Here is a 24,366-nt window from a genome sequence, read left to right as displayed (position 1 = left end):
AAGCAGAAGAACAAACCTGGAGAATACAACCCAACTTAGAGACTTCTTATAAAGATACAGTAATGACGACAGTGTGGAAATAGGGAAAAAAAGACAAATTGGTCAACAGAACAGAGAAGCCAGAAATAGTTCCACAATTGTTTCCCCCTCCAAGGATTGAACCTGGGCCTTTGACAGTGAAAGCACTAAGACCTGACCACTGGACTGCCAGGAAGTTCCCTGGGTGGTTTGTTCTGTTGAGTTTTAAGAGTTTTCTTTATATTTTAGATAACAATTCTTTATCCGATATGTCCCCTCTAAATGTTTTCTCCTGGCTGTGGCCTGTCTTCATTCTCTTTCAAGTGTCTTTCACAGACAGAAATTTTTAATTCTGATGAAGTCCAGCTTATCAGTTCTTCCTGTCATGAATTGTGCCTTTTATGTGGTATCTAAAAAGGTCATTGCTAAATCTCAGGTCATGTCCGTTTTCTCCTATGTTATTGTCTACGAGTTTTATAGTTTTGCATCTTATTTAAAAGTCTGTAATTCCCCCTTCTTTTTTAAAAACTTAAACTGCATATAGCATACTAATTTCTAATTTACTTCTTAATTAAATTAAAAAAATTTTTTTAGCTGCCTCATGTGGCATATCAGGTCTTAGTCCCCTGACCAGGGATCAAACCTATGTCCCCTACATTGGAAGTGCAGAGTCTTAACCTCTTAACCAGAGTCAGGACCACCAGGGAAATTCTGTGGTTCCTTTTGAGTTAACTTTTGTAAAGAGTGTAAAAATCTGTCTCAGTTTATGTTTTGTTTTTTAATTAATTAATTTTTGGCTATGCTCTGTCTTTGTTGCTGCTCAGGCTTTTCTCTAGTTGTGGTGTACAGGCTTCTCATTGCAGTGGCTTCTATTGTCAAGCACAAGCTTTAGGATGCTCAGGCTTCAGCAGTTGTGACACATTGGCTCAGTAGCTGCAGCTCCTGGGCTCTAGAGCACAGGCTCAGTAGTTGTGGTGCGCAGGCTTAGTGGAAGCATGTGGAATCTTCCCGGATCAGGGATCAAACCCGAGTCTTCTGCATTGGGGCTGATTGTTTACCACTGAGCCACAAGGGAAGCCCTTCAGTTCATGTTTGCATGTGGGTGTCCACTTGTTTCGTACCATTTGTCAACAAAGATTCTTTCTACATTGTGTTGCCTTTGCTCCTTTGTTGGACGTTGTTGGCTGAACTTGTGTGGAACTATTTCTGGCTTCTCTGTTCTGTTGACCAATTTGTCTTTTTTTCCCCATTTCCACACTGTCGTCATTACTGTATCTTTATAAGAAGTCTCTAAGTTGGGTTGTATTCTCCAGGTTTGTTCTTCTGCTTTGATGTTGCATTGGCTGCTCTGGATCTCTTACCTCCTCTCCATGTAAACTTTAGAATCAGCTTGTCGGTATCGCAGGTAACTTGCGGGGATTTCGACTGGGGACACGTTGAATCTCCAAATCAAGGTGGGAAGAACTGACATCGAGTGACAGCACTAAGCTTTCTGACGTGAGCACGAAGACTCTCTCCATTGATTTAGTGTTTGATTCCATTCATTAAGATTTTGTAGTTTTCTTCTTATAGGTCTTGTACGTATTTGTTAGATTAATTGTCTAGGTACTATTAACCCTGAACTTTGTGGGGTTTAGGGGCATTGGCCTGTGTGCACTCAAGGACTGTCCATATGGGTGGTCCCGCGGCAGTGGGTTCAGCTGGCTGCAAACTGCATAGCACTCTGGTACGTGCTGAGGGGGAGAATCCAAGTGTAAGTGGACCCATGTAGTTCAAACCTGTGGTAAGGGTGCACTGGGTTTCACAGTTTTGGGTGCTCCTCTAAGTATTGTTGTTTTTACTTTTAGATTCCGAGTTTTCCCTGCTGGTGTGTGGGATAGCGATAGGTATTAGATAATCCATTACCTACAAATGAAGGGAGTTTGATTTTTTCCTTCTTATTGCATAAGTTACCTGCAAACAAAGGGAGTTTTATTTTTTCTTTCGTATCACTTTTCCTTTCATTCTTTTCCTGTCTTGCTGCAATTTTGGTAATTTTTTACCCAGGCTCGTGTGTGTGTGTGTGTGTGTGTGTGTGTGTGTGTGTGTGTGTGGTTGTCATGGCAACTTTAAGACTCACAGCTTTTAAAAACAATTAATTAATTTTTTGGCTGTGCCAGGTCTTAGTTGCAGCCTGTGGGATCTAGTTGTCTGACCAGGGATTGAACCCCGGCCCCTGCATTGGCAGTGTGGAGCCTTAGCCACTGGACCACCAGGAAAGTCCCTTGTGACTCACAACTTGAGAGAATACTACAGTGAATTGCTGTGTGAAAATGTAAAGAACTCTTGACTCCTGGGTTTCACTTATTCTTGGATGGCCTCATGTTCAGTTGGGTTTTCCCCCTGGGACTTTATGGTTTCCTTTTTTTAATGTAAGTTTTTGTTCTGTGTAGGTGAAATTTGCTCATTATTATTACAAACTATTGTTTGAGTAAGTTGTTTTCTTTCTTTAAAAGTTTCTGTGTCCACTGATAGTTGGGATTATGGGAAGGGGTTTAGGGACCCTCCAAGGACTTCGTTCTAGGCATTCCTGGCTCTGTCCAACCAACTGGGCTTGGCCTGTCTTGTAGGTGTCTGACTCAGTGAGTGGGCAGACTGTGGTCGACCCCAAAGGCTATCTGACGGATTTGAATTCCATGATTCCGACCCACGGAGGGGACATCAAGTGAGTACCCCGGAGGGCTGATGGCTGGGTAGGCTCAGGTTCCTGGGAACGTATTGGATTTTATTTGAAAAATATGCAGCCAAAATGTGGCTATTCTAAGAAAGAGTGGGATTGATTGATTTTCCATTCAAAGTATGTGGATGTTAAATTTGTAACAGGTAACATTCAAAACCTATGTGTATGCCAAACTAGGGAGCAGTTTGCTAATAGTCTCCCATGCTTCTGACCTAGTCCTGGTGCTTGGTGCCTGTGTGCATGGAGGTGCAGTAGGCTTGGGAGGGTGCCGACCAAGTTCTCACTTGGTTTTGTCACCAAGGACATCTGATATGACAGTTGGATGTTGTGTCCATGGGGGTGCCTCCTCTGGCCAGGCCCATACACAACACGTGGCAGTCTGACCCTGTGCTTTCTTGCCTGCACAGTGACATCAAGAAGGCAAGATTGCTCCTCAAGTCTGTTCGGGAGACAAACCCTCACCACCCGCCAGCCTGGATTGCATCAGCCCGCCTGGAAGAAGTCACTGGCAAGCTGCAAGTGGCTCGGAACCTCATCATGAAGGGGACGGAGATGTGCCCCAAGGTAGGGACCCTCCCTGAGGTTGCACCACACCCTTGAGGGGCCTTGGCATCTAGGCTGCGCCAGACGCTGTGGAAGTGAGCTGGACTTAGAGGGGATTCTTTGCCCCCTTTTGGTGTTGAAGCTCCAGGCAGTGGGACGGGGAGGGGGGAGGAGGGGGAAAAAGCAGGAAAGGGCTTTTCCTGGTAATTTTTACTTGGAGTGAAAACTTGACTGCCACTTGTTCAACAGATGACCTTAATGATAGATAGCAAGACTGGTCAGCCCTTCCCCCTTCCTGATGTCAGAACCTGGAGGTGGGCCTCACAGGGGCCGTGATGATGTGGGCCTCACAGGGGCCATGATGATCAGCTCTAGAAAATCCTGAGACCCTCAGGACTACAGGCTGACTGTGAAGGCTGGGGCACCCTGACAGTGAGAGGCATCTTGTGAATTCTTCCCCCAGACATGAGCATTGATCCGAAACTCCCCAGCAGATACATGACCGCCTGCCTGTGTGTCCCCACCTTGTCCATGGGGTGACTTCTTACCCAGAGGGCTGGCTGTCCTCACCTCACAGTGTGGTGATGTGTCTTTCCCATGCACAGGTGTGCTGTAGTCACATTCCCACGTGTAGGGGTTTCAGGGGGTCTCTGGGGCAGGCGTGCCTATGGGTCTGATGAACGCAGCCCCTCCTGTTTCTGAGACTTGTGTGTGTCCTTCAGGGGTGCCTACCACCTGGCCAGCCTGACATACCTCACCAACCTGCTCTTCTGTCCCACAGAGTGAGGATGTATGGCTGGAGGCAGCCAGGCTGCAGCCTGGGGACACAGCCAAGGCCGTGGTGGCCCAAGCTGTCCGTCACCTCCCACAGTCCGTTAGGATTTACATCAGAGCAGCAGAGCTGGAAACAGACATCCGTGCCAAAAAGCGGGTTCTTCGTAAAGGTGAGCTTCCCTTAGGGGCCTGGCAGGAGTGGTGCTGCCGAGCTGCATCCCCGAAGGTGAAGGGGTGCTGCCTCCCTGCCCCGGTGCTGGCCAAGGGAGCTGCCTCGCCACTGCTCTGCTCAGGCTCTGCTGGAAGGGTTCGAGAGTGGTGGATGTTTTTCAGGCTTTATTTCAGGCTATGTTGGTCCCGCCCTTGGACAGTCTTCAGGGAAACTTCTGGTTGCGGTGCTTGGGCTGGGACCTCACACCTGCCACTTCCTGCTACATGACCTTGCGTGGGGGCAGTTGCTCTGTGTCCCCGGTGGGCCACACTGTGGGCCCGCTGTGCCAAGTGAGGGAGCTGCTTGAAGCAGCTTCATAGGTGCTGGCTGTACTGTCCCTTGCCCCTGGCAGGGAGGAGGTGCCACTTGGTTCTGAGTCTTTACTGCCTGGGTGCTCACACTACAGAAGCACGTTAATTAGCTCCTTCCTGTCTTGTGACGCTCCTGCAGGGCAGCATGTTGGTTTATGTGCCATTGGCTCATGTCACTGAACGGTTTGCGCATCAGGGAAACTGAGTCCACCCGGGAATCACTGCCAAGACGGAGCTTCTGTGGGTAGTTTGTCTTTCATTATTGCAGAAGTGAGCAAAGAACAGTGTTGCTCCTTGACTGGAGCTGAGGGGAGGTGCTGCTGGTGACACTCATTCCAGATTCAGCACCTGCTAGTCAGAGGCCTGACCTGGAGTAAGCCTGTGCTGATGGCTGGCTCCCCCTGAATTGTAACATGGGTAAAATAGGTGTGTTTTATGGAGTTGAGGGTGGCTTGTAGTGGGTGGTCTGAGGTGTGTGTTGGCATGAGCCCTCGGAGGCACTGGGGTTGTGGACTGCAGCTTCTGACGCTTTACTCTGTGTTTGATAGGGGCCAGGTGGTGGCCACCTTGTGTGTGACCCTGAATGTGCTTGAGTATGTGTACACTCCAGTGTGTTGTCCTCTCTTGGGTCTGGTTTCTTGATTGCAGCCCTGTTGCACTTAAAATGAGGCTGGGGTGGAAAGTTAGCACCTGTCTTGGTTTGTAAAAATCAGCTCATCCCTTTTCAGCCAGGAAAATAGTTCTCTAATGACAAACACAGTAAACTCTGGGTAATTAGCACTATTTGTTCAGGAATGCTCTCCTGAATTTCCCCTGCCACAGCATGATGGATGGTCAGGATGGCTTTGTGGCCACTCCCTGTTCACCCCCAGATTACCTGGGTTCACTTCCAGTTGGCTTCAGATTTGGAGAGGGAACTAGGCCTGGAAGGGGGCCGCCAGGGGGTGTCGAGTGATTGGTTTCCAGGCTGTCTGGGGTCTCGAGGGCAGTGGGCCCCCCTGCTCTCCTTTCCCTCAGGCTTCCCCAAAGTGGGGAGAGCATAGAACCCTCAGCTGGCCTCTGCCCTGCTCTGCAGGCATGGTCCTGACTTGACCCGTCATCAGAGTGTTTCCACAAACAGTGCTCTTTCTCCAGGTGCCGGGGGCACAGCTGGAGATGCCTGCTTTAGCTCCAGGGAACCCTGACGCTGCTGTGGGAAGGATCTGATGTGTGGAGACTGAGGACAGTTCCTTCCATCAGTGACTGGGGTGGACTGTGTGCTGGCCCTCAGTGTCTGTGTGAGCTCTGGGTTTCAGCTAGTGCAGCCGGCGTCCTGGTCCTGTTAGGAGAATTTGAGCTTCATGTGCTGCTCTGAGGCCTGAGACCTTAGGTGACTGAGTGGCATGGGGCGGGTGCTTGACCTCAAACTGTGTGTTGTCATACGTGAGGACACACGTGGGCCCAGCTGCAGCTACTTCCCATGGGCTGCACTCACGATGAAGGTGTCAGCTCCGTGTTTCTATGCTGGTTATGCAGGCCTGGAGTGTGAAGTGGTTTTGTCCCGAGACAGTGCACTCTTAGCTTGCAAGTAAGCACAGGGGCGGCAGCACATTTCCCTTGCTGGGCCTGCAGGCTCTCTTAATTCAGACTGCTCCACTCCTGCCCGGGCCGGCCCTTCCTGTCTGGCAGGCCACAGCTTCTGGTGATGACCTTGACCCAGCATGGTGGCTAGTCTCTGGGCAGTACCCGGGTGAGAGCTGGACTGCTCAGTGGTAGTCTGCTTTAGCTCCAGTCCTGTGGGCTATTGATAAAATGCCAGTGGAGGAGTTCCCAGTCTTTCCTGAGAAGTGGGGACAGCCCTGGGTGTTATGCCCATCACTGGGTAAAATTAATGACCCCCGGTCCACTGGAATGCAGTGTGACCTTGCAAAAGGGGCAGGCGAGGTAGGAGGTCTTCTCCTCTGACATCACTGCTGAGGGGCTGTCCCCTTGGTAGTCTTGCTTTCTTGGGCTGCTTCCTGGTGACTGTCACTCCGGGAAGTGGGACGGCACTGCCAGGCCTCAGGATGCCCGGGGCTGTGGTTTCAGTCTCCCCTCCCTACATGGTGGTAGCTTGGTCTCACCATAGGGGTCAGGGCTCATGTTGCCAGCTAGGCTGGTCCAGCAATACCTGGAGGCCTGAGAGCTGGGTCAGCCTCAGCCTCCGTTGTATGAGAACTGTGGCCACAAATCTTGGTGGAGACATTGTCCCTTGGGACAAGACCTCTGGATGGTCGAGTTCCAATGCGTGGGGAGAGGGACCAGGTTCCCCCAGGCACAGTGACATGTAGCCCGGGGCTGCTTGCCTGTCAGAAGCCCTCCTGGCCCCTGGATCCTGGCAGAGTGAGAAGCACCTCTGTCACCACATGTGGCCTCCTGAGAGGGTCCCTCATCTGGCACCAGCCAGTGCTGGACTGAGTGACGGGTGTGGTCAGGCCTTCGAAGCCCAGGGACTGAGCCCTTGGCCGCACCTCTTTTGCAGGCTGTGGTGGCGCTGTGATCCTTGCAGAGGCCTGGGCCCCAGCCTGGGGTGTTGTCTTCCATGGCAGGTGGTTCTGGAGTGGCAGCTTGCTTTTTGTCATAGTGGGGAGGTGCCTATGAGCCCTGGACCTTGGGAACCTTTGAAACTGACTTGGGGTAGGCCCTGGGGGTCCTGGGGTGTCTCCCCTCCTCCAGCCCAGTTGTCTAGAGCGTCTGAGCATGTACTGCTTCCTGCTCAGGAGCCAGGGGGCTGTGTGGCTACCTGGAGCCACTGCAGTCTGGTTTAGCTGTGGGAAAGAAGGGGCACCCGTTTGCAGGGCCTGCAGCGGGGAAAAGAAGGGGTGCCCCGTTTATAGGCCTGTAAGGGAGGGGAGCTGCTTCCACTGGAGGAGGAACATGAGAGACTGTAGGTCCACTGATGCTACATCATGGAATCTAGTGTCTTTGTTTCCCACGAGCTTGGCCCATGTGTTTTCTAGAAAGAAGAGTTCCTTTGGGTGCTGTTCTGGCTTCTTGCCTTCATCGGCTCTTAGTCACCGTCACTCCTGCCAGGAGCTGCCAGAGGCCTTGCCTCATCCTCCCCAGTGCCTTGCTGTGGGGCTTTGTGTTCAGCTGTCTAGTGTTTTGGCCTTTTTGGTAAATTGCATCTGAAGGAAGGGCTGTGCTTGTTAAACAGAGATTTGAAAGTTTCTGGACTCCAGGATGTCTTGGCCTCTCCTGCTCGCTGCCCTTTCCCCACCGCACCCTGGGGTGCAGCACGTGGTTCTTTGCTCTCGCGTCCCCTGGGGCGCAGGGAGGACCCTTACTCTGCCTACCTGGGCAGGCGTGGACCCCAGAGTTGTTGGCATGTTTTTTCCCCATGGCTCACCAGTGGCCTGCAAGGCTGGCCCTTCCTGGGTGGCAGGTGCCTCGTCTTCTGATGCTGATCTTCAAGTGTGAACAGGAGTGAGATGATGCACAGCCCTCTCTGCCACCTTGCTTGCTGATTCAGGGCGTCTGTACTGGTCTCTCTGGTGTCTGTCTAGACCCAAGGGACTCATGTGAAGTCCAGGCCTGTCCCCCGGGCAGAGACCATCTGGCCGTGCTGGGAGCCACATCCTCTGTGACACAGTGTCCTGCTTTCACGTCCCTTTTTCTGTGACCTGGTTTCTTGTTCGACCTTTCCCAGCCCTTGAGCATGTTCCAAACTCAGTTCGCTTGTGGAAGGCGGCTGTGGAGCTGGAAGAGCCAGAAGATGCTAGAATCATGCTTAGCCGAGCTGTGGAGTGCTGCCCCACCAGCGTGGAGGTGAGTCTCCCACCCCGAGGGGGCCTGAGCCTTGAGCTCACCAGGGCGAGCTCTGTGCTGAGCACTCTCCTGCAGGGAGCAGTCCTTCTGGTTCAGCTCCAGGTTCGTCAGTGGGACCTGAGGGTGAAGTGGTGGAGAGGGGGGTGCTTGTTTTCCCAGCTGGGGGTGGCTCTGCCTCAGAGCCACTTGGATTTCTTGAGTTTTAAATTTCTGGTTCATAGCATTCTCTGAAGTGACTTTTGGTCGTGGGTCTATGATGTCCAGCCTGTCTTTAATTATCTTATGTGTGTTGTGAAATTCTCCAAACAAAATTAATCTTAATTTATTTACATAAAAATAAATAGAGCTCATACACATTTTTGGTGATGAAATGTTGAGAATCAAAAGCTGGGGTGTGAGAACTCCAGGCAGCTGAACACCCGAGCCCTTTCAGTTTGTGAGGTGACAGTCCTGTCCTGTTCACCTTCTGTCCTAATACTGTGTACCTTTAACCAGTGATTGGAATGTGGGACTGAGGGCCTGTCACCTAGCCACTAGACTAGGTCAGTCAAAAGTGTAACCAAACAGCTTTCGGATGCGCGGGAAGTGCTGCCGCACATGATCCTGGGCCCTGTTTACATGGTCCTTGAGAGCTCGTGCTGCATCCCGTGGAGGGTGCCTCTGACTTGACGGGTCTCTCTGTGCAGCTCTGGCTCGCCCTGGCAAGGCTGGAGACCTACGAGAATGCCCGCAAGGTCTTAAACAAGGCCCGGGAGAACATCCCTACAGACCGCCACATCTGGATCACGGCCGCCAAACTGGAGGAGGCCAACGGGAACACGCAGATGGTGGAGAAGATCATTGACCGCGCCATCACCTCCCTGCGCGCCAATGGCGTGGAGATTAACCGTGAGCAGTGGATCCAGGTGAGGTCAGCAGGTGCTGTGGTGTCCGCTTTAAGCACGGATGCCCTCCTGCTCGTTGGAGTCCCTTGGTGGGCCAGGACTTTGGGGTGGCACCTGAAAGATGCGTCCTCACATTGGCAGGCAAAGCAGGCATGGGGTGGCCTCTCTTGTCATCGCCTTGTGGCTTCTGTGGTGTGAAAGCCTGAGCAGCTCAGGGGAGACTTTAGCATTTTGACAGTGCGCTTAGCCCCACTTTTCCAGAAGAGAATATGGTTTAAGAGAGAATGAGCTTTAGTGCATCTGTCACTCTTCTCAACTATGGCCAGCCAGGTGTCTGAAGGTGTTCTAACCCAGCCACCAGGCCAGGTGCACTCTCCTGCCTCCTCCTCCCGCTGCATGAGCCATTGCACGGGCAGCCAGGAACAGTGCCTCTTTACCTGCATCCACCTCGCTCCGTTAGCAGGAGCCCTACAGCCAGCCCCTGTGCTTCACCATTGCCTCTCAGCTTCGGAAGAGGGCCCAGACCCTGCCCCTCCCTCTCGTGCCCCTGCTGCCACTGTTCTACTTACCCTTCTCCCAGTGGCTCCTCTGCTGCTCCGGGTGTCATGGCTGAGGGCACCTCCCTCCCCCCAAGGAGAGGGTGTCGGGATGCTATGTCCTGCTCCTGGGCCCCTGCCTGAGGGCACCTGCCTCCCCCAAGGAGAGGGTGTCGGGATGCTGCATCCTGCTCCTGGGCCCCTGCAGCAGTACTGTTTTCTGTCCTTCCTGTGGTGGGCATATTTTAAAATTTTGGGTGCAAGGCCTCATATATACCCCTGAAGTCTCATCGTCTGGATTCAGCCCCTTTATTAATATTTATATTTGTTCAATGCCATCTAACCATATCATTCCCATTTTGACATTCTCATACCTTTGTGTGGATCCAGTTTCCAGCTGGTGTCTTCTTTCTTCTGTCTGACGGACTTTGTGACCATTTTTTACAAGCAGGCCTGCTGGTGTTCAGTTCTTCCAGCCTTTAAATGTCTGTAAAGAGTCTTTACTTCATCTTTGTTTACTTCATCTGATGAAGGAAACGTCATCACGTTTCCCCTCTGTGTGGAGCTCTAGGTTGGCAGTCTTTCCTCTCAATGTTTTTTAAAGACACTGTTCTTGCTGGCCTTGTTTCCAGTGAGACACCTGCTGTCATCTTTGCTCTTCTGTACATACGTCTCTTTTTAAAAATTTTTAATTAAATTGAAAAAAATGTTTCTAACTTAAAAGATTTAGAAATGCTTTTAAGAATTTTTTTATATCATTGGTCTTGAGCAGTTTGATTGTAATTTGCTTTGTGGTTTTCTTCATGTTTCTTGTGTTTGGAGTTCAGTGTCTTAAATCTGTGGATTTCCAAATTGTATCAAATTTGGAAAATTTGTGTCCCCTGTTTCTTCTGTTCAACCTCTTTCAGGTATAATTACCTGCACATTAGGCTACTTGAGCTGTCTTGGAGCTCATGAAGAGCTATTCATTTTTAAAATCATTTTTGTTTTATTTTTAACAGTTTATTAAGCTATAGTTAACATTCTGTAAAATTTCCCCATTTAAAAGTGTACAATTCAGTGAGTTTTAGTATTGTATATTGGGTTATCTTTTAATTGTTTATTATCTATTACTGAGTTGCAAGAAGTTTTTACATACTAGGTACAAGTATATAATCTGTTATCAGATTGCATGATATACAAATATTTGCAACCATTCTGTGGATTGTCTTTTCACTTTGAATGTGTTGCTTGTAGCACAAGTGTTTTTTAATCTTAATACAGTCCGATTCATTATTTTGTTTTGTTACTTGTGCTTTTAGGTGTCATATCAAACTTTCTGTAACGTGAGGTTATGAGGGTTTGCTCCTCTGTTTTCTAAGATTTTTATTTTTTTGGTGTTTACATTTAGGTCTGTGATCCATTTGCATTAAAAGTTGAGCTTCATGCTTTTATAAGTGCAGGCCCATCATCTGGCTCTGCTGGGTCTCCCTGCGCTGAGTCTCCCCCCACAGTCCAGCGCTGTAGAGAACTATGGTCCTGTGTGTGCGAGTTCACTTCCAAGTCTCTGTCCTCACTGGGCTGTGCGTCCGTGTTGTGCCAGCACCACTGTGTTCTGCATACTGTGGCTTTGTAGGAAGCTTTCAAATCAGGAAGTGAGTCCTCCTGCTTTGTTCTTTATAGATTGTTTTGGCTGTGCTTGGTTCTTGTGTTTTCAAATGAACTTTAGGATCAACTTGTCAGATCCTGCAAAATAGCCAGAGGGGATGTTGACAGACACTGCATAGAATCTGTAGATCAGTTTGGGGACTATTGCCTGCCTAATAGTAGTAACTCTTCCAATCCGTGGGATGTCTTTCCATTCACTTAGTTCTTTTAAAACTTTTTCTGAAAAAAAAAAAGATGTATTTCTTTAGTTTGGGGAGCTCTGCTGGGTCTTTGCTGCTGCACGTGGGCTTTCTCTAGTTGTGGTGAGCGGGGGCTCTTCTTTGTGGTGTGCGGGCTTCTCACTGCGGTGGCTTCTCTTACTGCACAGCATGGGCTGCAGGGCTCAGGGCTTCAGTAGTTGCAACTCGGGTTCTTGAGCACAGGCTCAGCAGTGGTGCACGGGCTTAGTTGCTCTGTGGCATGTGGGATCCTCCTGAACCAGGGGTCGAACTTGTGTACCCTGCATTGCAAGGTGGAGTCTTAACCACTGGACCACAAGGGAAGCCCCTAAAATTTTTTTCGATAGTGTTTTAACATACTACTATTGCACTTACTTTATGTATTCTAAAGTGTTCTACTATTTTTCATGCTGTCATAAATGGATTTTTTTTCTTAATTTCATCTTCAGGTTGTTCGTTGTTAGTATATAGGAGTACAGTTGATTTTTAAATATTGATCTTATGTCCTGCAAAATCATTTATTGTAATACTTTCAGTGATTCTTTAGGATTTTCTGTATATTGAATCATGTTGTGTGCAGATACAGGTTTACTACCTTTCCAATCTGGATGCGTTTTAAAATATACATGTATATATGTGTATATATATATATATTTTTTGGGCTATGTTGGGCCTTAGTTGCAGCACACAGGATCTTCCATTGCAGTGCATGGGGCTCCTCTCTAATTGTGGTGCGTGGGCTCAGTAGTTGCCACATGGCATGTGGGATCTTAGTTCCTCCACCAGGGATTAAACCTGTGTCCCCTGTATTGGAAAGCAGATTCTTAACCACTGGACCACCAAAGAAGTCCCTGGATGCCTTTATTCCTGTTTGATTGCCCTGGTTAGGGCCTCAGGACATGCTGAAGAGCAATGGTGAGAGCCCGCTCTGGTTCTGGGAGACATCTGGTCTTTCCTGTCGGTGTGATGTGAGCTCATCCGCTCACTGATGCTCTGATTCATCTTATATGACTTCTGTTGCTTTGTCCTCACGTTTCACTAATCTTTTCTTCTGTAATGTCTCGTCTGCTGTGATTGAGGACATTTTTCATCTCAGATCTTGCCTTTTTCACTGACAGGAATTTTGGCTGTTTTAAAACCCTTCTTTGACCTGTTTCATGTTGCCACACAGCAATTTGCCACCTGTGGATCATGGTTATAATAGTTGTTCTAGTGTCCTTGTCTGGGCCTATCGGAGTTGATTTTGGTAGATGTTCTCCCCTCATTATGGATTGTCTTTCCCTGATAACCTTTCATTTGTCGCATTTTCCCTTGTTGGGTGCTGGGTGCTTTTGTGCCTCTGTGAACGTTCTGGGCTCTGGTGTTGGAGCTTGGTTCTGTTACTGAAGGTGTTCTGACCCTGTGGGTCTTGCCTCACACTTGCTGGGTGGGACCAACCGCAGTCAGTGGGGTAGGTTGGAACTCAGCCCTCTGTAGAGGCGGCCTCTCCAGGTTTCTGCTCAGGGTCCTGTGTCTCCTGGGGGTCTCCACTTTGGCTGGTGGGAACAGGTGCTGTCCTGGACACACCTGTGTTCTGAGGAATGCTCCTGCTCATCCTTTTGGACAGTTCTTTCCCTCCCTCCTATGCTGGTTTATGCTCAGTGGAGACTGGGGGATGCTGTGCAGACTGGCTGCCCGGGCCGTCTCCCTGGGCGGCTCTCCTCCCTTGTGCCAGGTGCTCTGTGCTCTGCCCCCAGTGGAGGGCTGGCCTGGGCCACCTCCTGAGCCTTTGGCCTTGGCTCTGCTCTGCCTGGAATGCTTTTCCCTTCACAGCCAGGAAAAGGGAAGCCTGACTCAGCCTGTCCCGCCAGCCTAGGGTCTCTCGGTGATGGCAGTAGCAGGGTGCTTCTTACTCTGTTAGCCATTGCAAATGGTGTCCTGGCGCACCCATCATTTGGCATGAATGGGAATATATTCCTTAAAACACTTTGCTGGGTGAGCCTCTGTGAGTTTTGTTTTGATAGAGAACTTGAAGTTGCCCTCGATAGAGATTGTCCCTGCATCCATCCCATCTCGGCCTGTGTCTCCATGTTGTGGTCTGATGTTTGTGAGCGAGCCCTGCTCTTTGCCTTGCTGGCCCTGCCTGCCCGCTATGCAGGAGGCTCAGGACACTTGGTGTCTCATCTCTGAACCATGGCTGTTCTCTGCTCATTCCGAGGATTGTTCTTCTGAAGTCTAGTGCTTTTCTGCTGAACACCCTGCCCCCCGCCTGCCGGAGCGCCTCAGTGGCTGATCTCTCCCCAGGCTGTCTCGCTTTCCTTGTGCTGGGCTCCATACCCCCAGCAGGTCTGTCTCTTGGGTTAGAGTGGCTCTTCCTTTTGCCCATTTTGAATCTGAAGCCAGGCTGACAGTACGAACATGTGTGACAGTATGAGATGTTAGTCCCACTGCTTTGGAACTTTCCTGTGGCCACCAGGTTGCCTACTCTAGCACTTGGTACACATTAGGTGCTTCTGTGATATTTGTTAAATGGATAGGTTGGGGGTATGGAGCACTTACCTGCTGTGAGGCAGGAAATGATGTTTCACAGTGAGTGGCAGCGTCGGGGACCCTGAGGGTTCCAGCATCCTCAAGGCCCGTTCCTGCAGCCCTCTCCCTCGGGCCTAGCGTCTGTCTGCCAGGCCTCTGCAGCTCTGGGCAGTGAGTTCAGTTCTGTGCCCTCTTTCAGGATGCTGAGGAGTGTGACAAGGCCGGGAGTGTGGCCACCTGCCAGGCAGTTATGCGTGCTGTTATCGGGATTGGCATTGAGGAGGAAGACCGGAAGCACACGTGGATGGAAGATGCCGACAGCGTGAGTGTGGCTAGTGGGAGTGTGCGTTGTGGGGAACGGGGTGTGGTTTGGAAATCTTTCTGATCTGCTGATTTTTAAATACAGTCACAACTGTAAGGTGCATAGTTCTCTATTAACTGGGGTCTGCTGCAGAGGTGGAGTGTGAGCACTCACAGCCCTGACCTGGCCCAGTTCCTATGCTTTCCCAGCTCTTCACCCCTGACCTCTGGATGTCCCCTACCCCCATCTCTGCTATAACCTGCATTTCAGAAAATAACTGCATGTGAAGCATGCACTTTGAGGAGACGCCCTTGAGTGGTGGTCCAGAGACGAGATTATGGGCTCAAGATCGATAAACATATTTAAAGCTTTTAATACCTTAAATGTGGTCCTCTCTTTTTAATAGCCTTTTATTTTAAAATAATTTTAGACTTACAGAAAAGTTGCAAAACTGTGTGGAGAATTCTTTTATGCCCTTCACCTAGATGCCCCCACATTTACCGATTTCACTACATGCCTTTTTCTTCTCCACATGTGCACATGCTTGCTCACACGTGGCCTTTATTTTCCCCAAAGTGTTTGAGACCACATCACACATGTGGTGAGCCTTTTCCACTAAATACTTCAGTGTGTGTTTCTTTAAAAGGAACCTTCTCTTGTGCAACCACAGCACAGCTATCAGACTCAGGAGATCAGCGTTGATTAGGACCAGGATGTAATCTGGGGCCTTATTCAGATCTCACCGAGGGGCTCACTGAATGCCTTTTGAGTTTTGGTGGAGAAACTGCCCAGGGTCACATGTGCAGGGTCCGTGGCCCTGAGTCTGGGTGGGGGAGGGACCTTTGATCCATCATCATTGTTCATGATTCTGGCTTTCTTGAGGGCACAGACCCCTTGGTTTGGTCTCCACACTGTGTCCTCACAGCAAGTTCTCCTCTTTGCGGGACTCTGTCCCGCTGGTGGGTGGGGGCACACTCAGCTCTGAGTAGCTCAGGGGTGTCTGCCAGCTTCCTCCACAGGAGGCTGCTGCGGACCTTTGTAACTCATGTTCTGTGGGGAGACCCTGAGACTGCATAAACGTGCCATTTCTCAGCAAACTCGGCCCTCTTGTTTGCACGTTGGTTAGTGCTCCTTTTGGCCTGAGTCAGTTACTACTGCAGGATGTGTCAGGTGCTGGTTTCTAAATATCATGGCACCTGCGTTTGATGAGAGATGCTTAGTTGGACTCCTGCCGGCAGAGCTTTTCTTTCTCCCTTGTCCACTCGGGTGCTCACCTCGTCCTCTGGTCCCTGGACACAGGCTGTGGCTGCTGTCTGTCTGCAGCTCACGTGGCATCTCATTTGTAAGCTGGGTGCCTTGTGAGCACTAACGATGCTCTAATGTCAACTGTCATGGTTTAAAAGCTTTTTGTTATGTGACATTAAGACAGAAGATTGTGAAGGATGACCTAACAGTCTCCTGCAATCTCTACCCTCGGAGTAGATCGCCAAACGGGCAGCAGAACCCAGCTCCTTCTGGTCGTTGAGCCCTTTTAATTCTGAGTGTGGGCTTGAACTCCATGCCCCTCTTTACTTACCTCATCTCTCTTGACAACATGGGGACCTCAGTGGGTGTCACCCTGCAGATGTCAGACTGGGGAGCAGAACCCTCAAGCCCTCTCAGACTTTCTCCTGTTTCTCTGTTGTGTCTTTGGGTTGGAGCAGGCCTGTCCTCAGCGCTGTGTGGCCTGCAGAAGGAGCAGAAGCCCTTGGTGCTCAGTATTACCCCAGGGGCAGGCCGGCCCACCAACCCCCTGGAGTCCTACCTACTGTACCACGGAAGCCACAGGGTCTTTGTAACGGGCTTCCAGGGCCTGGGTCAGGAGTCGTGGGGCGGGTACCCCTCCTGGGTTGGTGGCACCCAGCCCCCTCACTCCTGTCCCCAGCCCCCTCACTCCTCTCCCCTCTCTCTCCATCTAGTGTGTGGCCCACAATGCCCTGGAGTGTGCCCGAGCTATCTACGCCTACGCCCTGCAGGTCTTCCCTAGCAAGAAGAGCGTGTGGCTGCGGGCTGCATACTTCGAGAAGAACCACGGCACCAGGTATGTGGCAGTCCTGCCACCCTGCTCTGAGCTGAGGCCTCTTATCCCCGTGGGTGGGTGAGAGCCTCGTTGGAGGTCAGGCCTCTGCAACGAGGATGGACTCTCCTGTGGCAGTTGGGCCGTTCAGCCAAGCTCTTTCTGGCACCTTCTGCGATAGCATTCCTGCTGCTGTACAGTTGAGGAGCCAAGGCACTGAAGGGCCCGTCTGCCTGCAGTGAGCTGGGACCACTGGGGTCCTAGGGCTTCCTGGGCCAGGGCTGGGGCCCGGAGGCCCCCCAGTCTGTGGGGCTCTGGCTTCAGCAGCGTGGGCGGTGCGGCATCTGGGCCTAGGCAGGCCTGTTTTTCATTTCAGCTGTGCTGGATTTGGGCTTGGGCTGGTTTTTGTGCTCTGAGGAGGTCCGTGACAATTTTATTTAATTGTTCTCTTTAATTGAAAAAACCTTTTGTGTCTGCTTTATTGGCTATAAGTGCTGATTGAATTAGATGTTGCAATTCAGTCAGCAGTTAGGTGGGCAGCCTCTGCCTGGAGCCTCTGCTGCACCCTCTGTGTTTGGGCCTTGCTGGTCCCACCTGGGCTGCAGCTGGGAGCATGAGGCCTCTGTTGCTTTGCTATTGTCTCACTCAGTCTCAGGCTTCTCAGGAGTCTTGCCTCCTGATGTTCCTGTCCCCCCGCCCCCACCCACACACCACCCCCAGTAGTTGCTCTGTATCTTGCAGTTAACTCCTTTGGGCACATTTTGAAATGACTGTGCAAGTTCCCCCAACTGTCCTGTCCAGAGTAGGGCCTTGCCCGCATGTCTTTGTCCCTGGGTTCAGGGGCAGTTCCCATCCCCCAGGTCTGGCGCCTATGGTGGGCCTAGGAAGCCGAGCCTTCTTGTGCTGGTGTCAGGCTTCTTACCACACAGAGAAACTCCGTGTGCTCACTCAATCTTGCAGAGACTTGAGGAGAACATCTGTGCCGGGGGTGTGCCAGGGTGGTGGGCCACACAGGGTTGGGGCTTCATACCTGAAACCCGGGCTTCTTGCTTGATAGTGACCTAAAATAACTTCCTTCCAGAAATAAGACAGTTTCTCTGGATGCCAAAGAGTACGTACAGGTTGTAATCTTTATTGGCGGATCTGTGGTTAGAGATGAAAAGGCCCCCGGCTCCCAGACTGCGAAGTTATCGCGCCTCTGGGACACCCGGCTATAAAAGGCTCCCTTGAGAAGCTCCATCAGACTCCGCTGTTTGAACAAAGCGTGGCTTTGTAGCACCCTCCTCAGTAGTTGATTTTAGAGCCTTTATGGAGAGAAAAGATTTCCCCACACTCTCCCCATTGTAAAAGTCTGGTAAATCATTCACAGCATCGAACTTTGAAGCAGTAACTGTCTTTTCAGCGCTCGTGGCCTGGCTGCGAGTGGCCCGTGTGCTTGTGGTGACCGTCCCCCTGTCTTGCAGGGAGTCACTGGAGGCCTTGCTGCAGCGGGCCGTGGCCCACTGCCCCAAAGCAGAGGTGCTATGGCTCATGGGTGCCAAGTCCAAGTGGCTGGCCGGGGACGTGCCTGCGGCGAGGAGTATCCTGGCTCTGGCCTTCCAGGTGGGTGAGGGGTGCGCTGTGGCCCGAGAGCTCCAGGGTCCTGTGCCTGCCTCCCCCAAGCCCTTGCTGCATTATTGACAGGAGCTGACCTGAGAGGCTGATTATGGTCCGACCCAGGGAGTTTGGGTGCTCTGGGGGCAGCTGAGGCCCTGAGGGGGTCCGAGAGCAGGAAAAACGGCCCGGGTAATGGATACCTACCTCTCGTTTGCTGTCATTCAGTGTGACCCTGGGCTCAGTGTTCCACAACATAGACTCAGGGAGACAGGAAGGATGGGACAGCCAGTGAAGAGCCGTGTCCCCACACGTGTCCCCTCCTATGTGAGTGTGAGGATGTCTGGTGCTGCGGGAGGAAGTCCTGCCCTTGTATTTGAGCACAGGCATCTGCACTGGGTCCCACGTGGGCTGCCCGTTGCCGCCCAGGCTGTCAGTGGGTGGAGCTGTGTTTGTGGAGGGTGGCATCGTGGTTGGTGCCGGGAGCTCTGCGTTTTTCTCTGATTTTTATTGTCACATGGAACATCCTAATAGTTTTTGACAGCAAGGTTCAGTCAGTGGTTTCCAGCATGCTTTTCTGTTAACTGGAAAGACGATGTCACTCTGTGGTTTTCATCTAGGCTGGCATAGTGATGCCTGTCCCTGCCTGAGTGAATATGTGGAGGGGGCTGGCCTGGGTTTCCCTCTGCTCTCGTGTCTGTTTGGGGGCCCTGGGTGGAGGATGCCGCTGCTCTCCGAGTGGTTCTGGCCCTTCCCACCACCACCTGGCAGTGCTGCCTGTGTCCTGCCCTCTCCTCTCCTTACCTGTCTCTGTGGGGCTGCTTCTCAGGTTGGGGACATGGTCAGGCTGAGTGTGGCCAGCAGGTGACTGTGCTTTCAGGAGACTGGAGGGCACTGCCCACATGTCTGCTGGACTCTGGGTTGTACATGGCCTAGTCCCGACCCTGGGAACCCTCCACATATAGTCTGCGATAACCCGGGCATCCTTCTGTCCTTCCCACACTGACACACTGGGCGGCCAGCTCCTCATCCCCAGGTTTGGGAGCCAGCAGGATTGGTTGGGTGGATCCATGTAGATGGGACATGATTGAACTTTTGCAGTAGGCAGAGGGTGGTGACTGGCAGCACGGCCTGAGCGCTGCAGCTGCCACACATCTGTGCCAGTGAGGCAGGCCGGCTTGTTCGTGAGGAAGTCCACGTCCTGAGGCTCTGTTGCCTATTAGTCCAGGACATGCCTGCATCAGACTGTCCTGCTGCAGAGCACGGCACGGCACGGCCCAGTGCCTGGACTAGTTGCTTCCAACCAGGGGAGCCCTTGCCCCACTCATGGCTGATGCTGCTGTTCCTCTGCAGGCCAACCCCAACAGTGAGGAGATCTGGCTGGCGGCCGTGAAGCTGGAGTCTGAGAACAACGAGTACGAGCGGGCACGCCGGCTGCTGGCCAAGGCGCGGAGCAGCGCGCCCACTGCCCGGGTAAGCGGAACCCCCTACCCACTGTTAGCAACCCCCAAGGTCATGTGCTCAGAGCTCATTTGTTCACTCTTGGCTTTAAAATACACCAATGTATGTAGCCGCAGTTTGTCCCAAAGACACGGGGCAGCGCTTGTGCTGAGCTCTCAGTGAGGCAAATGCCAGAGCCAGCCTGAGGCTGTTTGCTCCCCAGGTCTTCATGAAGTCCGTGAAGCTGGAGTGGGTGCTGGGGAACCTTGTGGCCGCCCAGGAGCTGTGCGAGGAGGCCCTGAAGCACTATGAGGACTTCCCCAAGCTCTGGATGATGAAGGGGCAGATTGAGGAGCAGGAGGAGCTCGTGGAGAAAGCCCGGGAAGCCTACAACCAAGGGGTGAGCCTCCACCCCACACGGGGCACCTCACCCCAGATAGGAGTTGTTGCAACCTGCTTGGGCCCAGGCTCAGGGGACCTGTGCTGGGCTCGAGGCCGGTCTTCCCTCACCCAGCCTTCTGCCCCTGCCAGGCTGTAACTGCTATACTCAGCAGAGTACGGACTACGGCCCATGTAAGGCATAGGCTCCTGAGTGCACACCCCTGTTCATGTGCGTATGGCACAGCCTGCTCACAAAAATGCCCCATACACGCGTGTACGTTACAACCGTGTGCATAGTGACAGACCTGGGTGTGAAGTGGCTGGGTCTCTGAGGGCACACGTAGCCCTGACTCAGCTTGAGGTGCCGACACAGCGTCACAGACGCCCGCTGAGTCTTGTCTCTTGTGTCTATGGCTGCAGTTGAAGAAATGTCCCCACTCCACCCCCCTGTGGCTTTTGCTTTCCCGGCTGGAGGAGAAGGTTGGGCAGCTGACCCGAGCTCGGGCCATTCTGGAGAAGTCTCGCCTGAAGAACCCAAAGAACCCCGGCCTGTGGTGAGTTCCCGTGCCCCCAGGAGCTGACTTCGCTCACACCAAGTCCACGGTGCAGCACTTTCAGCTCAGGCTCCGTGGGAAGGTGCAGTCTGTGAGGAGTCCTGTTCCATCTGTGAGAGTGTTCACACGAGCCTGAAGATGGTTGGACGCAGTGTGGCTTGTGGTGGGATTGAGGGTGCCCGGGAACCAAGAGCTAACGAGGGGGCCTTGGGGTGGATGGTGCCAAGATAGCGGACTCTACGGAAGAGGTAATATCTGGGAGGGACCTTGAGGGATGAATAGGAGTTTGCCAGATAAACATGGCATTCTGTCCATAGGAGGCTGTGCACACAGACTCCAAGTGTGGGGCTTCAGGGTGTCAGTGCTGTGAGGTGCCCCAGCAGGCCTGTCTTTATCCTGCCCATCTTCACTCACACCTGAATGACCTCAGAGTCCAGGTTTATGGCCACCCATAGGCTTGAGGGTGGAGATCACCCACGTCTCCCTTCTCTGGTGGACGAGCTGCTGGGCAGCACAGACAACTCCAGCTACTTAGGCTCCTCAGGACCTTCTGCTTCATCAGGCTGCCAGTGGACAGTGCTCTACCCTGCCCGGGTTTCTCTCCGTAGGCTGGAGTCTGTGCGGCTGGAGTACCGTGCGGGGCTGAAGAACATCGCCAGCACGCTCATGGCCAAGGCCCTGCAGGAGTGCCCCAACTCTGGTGAGCACCCACCTCAGGCTGCGGGCAGCAGGTGTCAGATTCAGCCACAAAAATTCCTCCGTTATGCTTGGTCATTTAGATGATTGAACTCAAGTTTCAGTGTGGGCAGTTGGACTGCATGTTCTGAGATGTTACCATTTCTTTTTCTTTTAGGAGTTAATTTTTTACTATTTTACCCCAAGTCTGTAAATTAGTGCCTGTGCAGTATAAATAAATTTGGAGTAAAAAAAAGAGAAGATGAAAATTGCTGTGAGTCCAGTACTTGGAAATCACTGATTTTAGCTTTTTTGTATTGTTATAATTTGTATTATTGCACAAAATCAAGTCATACTGTGTATTGTTTTGTCCCTTTTTTTTACAGTTGAAAATTCTGTGAGGATTTTTCATTATCACTGAATCCTTAACGATGAACAGTTTTTAGTGGCATCGTAGAATTTTCTGGGTTTATGTCAGATATATGGCCTCAGGCCGATCTCTAGGCTGGTATCAATCCCAGGTTTTCTTTCTGCATAAATCCTTGGTAGCACTTTTTGTTACTTTGTTACAGTGAATTCTCAGCTGTGAAGTTAGTCAGTGAGTGTGAAACCTTGGAGGCTGTTGGGACTTCCAGCCTCCTCGCCCCCCGGATGATGTCATGGCCTTGCCAGTGGGGCCCTGTGGCTCTGGGCAGGCCGCAGGGTGGGGGTTGGAGGGTATGGAGTATAGGGCGGCATAGGCGGCCCGGCCATGCGGGAGGCACAGATGAGGATATCCTGAGTCTTCAAAGGCCTCCCTGTGTGTGATGGCTGAGATGGGCATCTGCATGTCTGGATTTCAGGGGTCCTGTGGTCTGAAGCCATCTTCCTGGAGGCGAGGCCCCAGCGGAAGACCAAGAGTGTGGACGCCCTGAAGAAGTGTGAGCATGACCCCCACGTGCTCCTGGCTGTGGCCAAGTGAGTAGGGGTCCTGGTGGCAGTGCCAGTCCTCTTGCTGGGGTCTCCAGGTCCCCAGATCAAGGCAGTTTTCCCTGGTCATGACCCCTGGGAGGGTGGTCTCTTCTGGGCCCCTGACCCTCCTTCCCTTGTCCTGGTTCTTTCTCAGGTTTCTGCGCTCTCTGTCTCTCGCACTTTTCAGTTTATTCCAACATGGGTCTTGGGTTGCAGGACAGACACAGGCCTGCTGACACTGGTACACGGAATTTAGGTTACAGCTGTGAGCAAGACAGTTGTTTCCATCGTGTTAGTGCCAAAAGCCAGACTGTTTGACCTGTGTAACCCTGGGAATAATCTAGGGCCCATTGGTCAGGCTCTTGGTGTGCCTGGGGATGTGGAGGCCACCTGTCCTTCAGGGTGCTGGCCTCAAGGACAAGAGGAGGTGAGCAGGCGACCCCCCACGGTCAGCTTGTGCAGGGTACTGGGCCCGTGGCTCCCTGGGGAGGTGTGGAGGGCCTTCAGAACCTCCTGAACCTTCTCTGTTCCCTTCTCAAAGGAGGACAGTGGCCTGAGAGGAGCGGAACCTGGTTGTGGTTGGGTGTGGTCAGGCTGGGAAGTGACTGGGCTTGGGGTGGAGGGCTTGTCAGGGCTCTGCCTAGGGCAGGGGGTGTGTGGGGCCAGAGGCTCCTGTGTGCTCTTGCTGGCCCAGCTGCTTCCTCAGTGCCCACCAGCACCTCCTCCCTGGCTGCTGTGGGGCTGAGGGTGCTGCGTGTGGGGCTTCCCACGAACTTCTGAGGCCCCACCTGGGTCCCCAGGGCTCCTTCCCTCTCGCCTATGCTTCCACCTCCTGCTCTACTCTGATAGGGCTGCCATAAAACCTTGTAAAAGGCTTTGTAAAGTAAACAGGTCCCTCCTTGCTGTTCCCAGGCTGGTGCTCTGTGTGCTGCTATCTGGGTTTGTGCTCTTTAAATCACAGTTTATCTGACACTGAGCAATTAAGAATACCACAAGGCTTAAAAAACAATCAAGCTATCAGGCATGAAATTACTCCCTTTTGTAGCTGAGACCAGCCAAGGCAGCTGCCTGGAGGTGCCTAGTGCACAGCTGCTCTGGAACTTGACTGCGGAGCTGGTGGAGCTGGCTGTCAGAGTGCCCGTCATGCCCTCTCCGGCACGTGGGGAAAGCTCCCAGGACCCTGACTCGGTTTCTGATGCTGTGGATCTTCTCCTGGGCCTAGTTTCAGGGGTCTGTGTCTGCTTTTAGACCAGGTTTTCAGTGTGGGCTTCAGCTCCTTCTGGAGATGCCTGGTAAGACAGAATGTTCCAGAAGGTGAAAAGGAGGAGCAGGCAGAAACTTCTCTTTCCCTAATCACAGCCTTGATTGAATTTTTTGTCCGATTGGTTACTTTCATCTCCCTATGTTTTACTCAGAGAAAGATAATAATTTCTTGCTCTGTGGGTGGTTTTCTGAGAAATGCCTTGGGTGGACATTTGAAGGAAGGAGGGTTTCAGGTAGTGACCTGGAGGGGTTTCTGGGTGGCTAGGCCTCATCCCTTGGCACCCCAATGGAGCCTGAGCTCTCCAGGGAGAGGTCAAGACCAGCAGTCCCTGTGCCTGACTCTCTGCCACTGCAGCGGGTCACAAGGCTCGAGATCTAGCCCACCATGGAGCGGGCCAGGGTTGCCCCCAGCGTGGCTCCCGCGGCCCCAGAGCACCACCAGCACTGATCTGTGGCCACGTGGTCCCCCACTGCTGCTTCTCAATAGGCTATTCTGGAGCGAGCGGAAGATCACCAAGGCCCGGGAGTGGTTCCACCGCACTGTGAAGATTGATTCAGATCTGGGGGATGCCTGGGCCTTCTTTTACAAGTTTGAGCTGCAGCACGGCACAGAGGTGAGGCGCCTGCTGCCCATGACCCCCACCCACCAGTCCCGAATGAAGTGCTGGCGGCTGACACAGCTTCCATGGCTGCTTTCTGGCTGTAGCCTTGGAGTCTCAGCCTGAAATTTAGATGCTCGGGGGCATCTTTTAACAAGTTGGTTGTGATGGGGACTCCGGGCTGTGGCAGAAACAGGGCTGGAGCTGGAGGCCTGAGGGTTGTCTTTGTGTCACAGCCGTCCTGTCCTGCTGGACAGAGACTTTCCAGAGCCCAGCGCCCTCAGGGTCTACCCTGCCCCGCCTGATGTGGAAGGTGGGTCCTCTTTGGGGGGCGGGTGCAGGCACTGGTGTGAGGCCTGGTAGAGCACAGTGGGAATGGGTTGGTTCAAGCATCTGCG

The 24,366-nt window shown here is 52.2% G+C and overlaps 1 protein-coding gene across 2 annotated transcripts in view; it reads left to right on the top strand.

Moving 5' to 3' along the window:
• PRPF6 (pre-mRNA processing factor 6) overlaps nucleotides 1-24,366 on the top strand; it is a 34,839-nt gene that overhangs the window by 10,236 nt on the left and 237 nt on the right. Inside the window, exons 7-21 of one of the 2 annotated variants that reach the window (XM_010811503.4) lie at nucleotides 2,628-2,722; nucleotides 3,145-3,301; nucleotides 4,062-4,224; nucleotides 8,244-8,362; nucleotides 9,049-9,267; nucleotides 14,355-14,477; nucleotides 16,415-16,536; nucleotides 17,976-18,114; nucleotides 19,459-19,578; nucleotides 19,769-19,945; nucleotides 20,347-20,480; nucleotides 21,089-21,180; nucleotides 21,998-22,112; nucleotides 23,857-23,983; nucleotides 24,205-24,281. In XM_010811503.4, coding sequence (XP_010809805.1) covers nucleotides 2,628-2,722; nucleotides 3,145-3,301; nucleotides 4,062-4,224; nucleotides 8,244-8,362; nucleotides 9,049-9,267; nucleotides 14,355-14,477; nucleotides 16,415-16,536; nucleotides 17,976-18,114; nucleotides 19,459-19,578; nucleotides 19,769-19,945; nucleotides 20,347-20,480; nucleotides 21,089-21,180; nucleotides 21,998-22,112; nucleotides 23,857-23,983; nucleotides 24,205-24,273 — 1,971 coding nt within the window. In that variant the 3' untranslated portion in view covers nucleotides 24,274-24,281. 2 annotated transcript variants of the gene reach the window in all.

Source organism: Bos taurus, chromosome 13 (genome assembly GCF_002263795.3).
Source record: "Bos taurus isolate L1 Dominette 01449 registration number 42190680 breed Hereford chromosome 13, ARS-UCD2.0, whole genome shotgun sequence".
In the NCBI taxonomy this organism is placed as follows: Eukaryota; Metazoa; Chordata; class Mammalia; order Artiodactyla; family Bovidae; genus Bos; species Bos taurus.
This window is presented reverse-complemented; position numbering and strand designations above follow the sequence as displayed.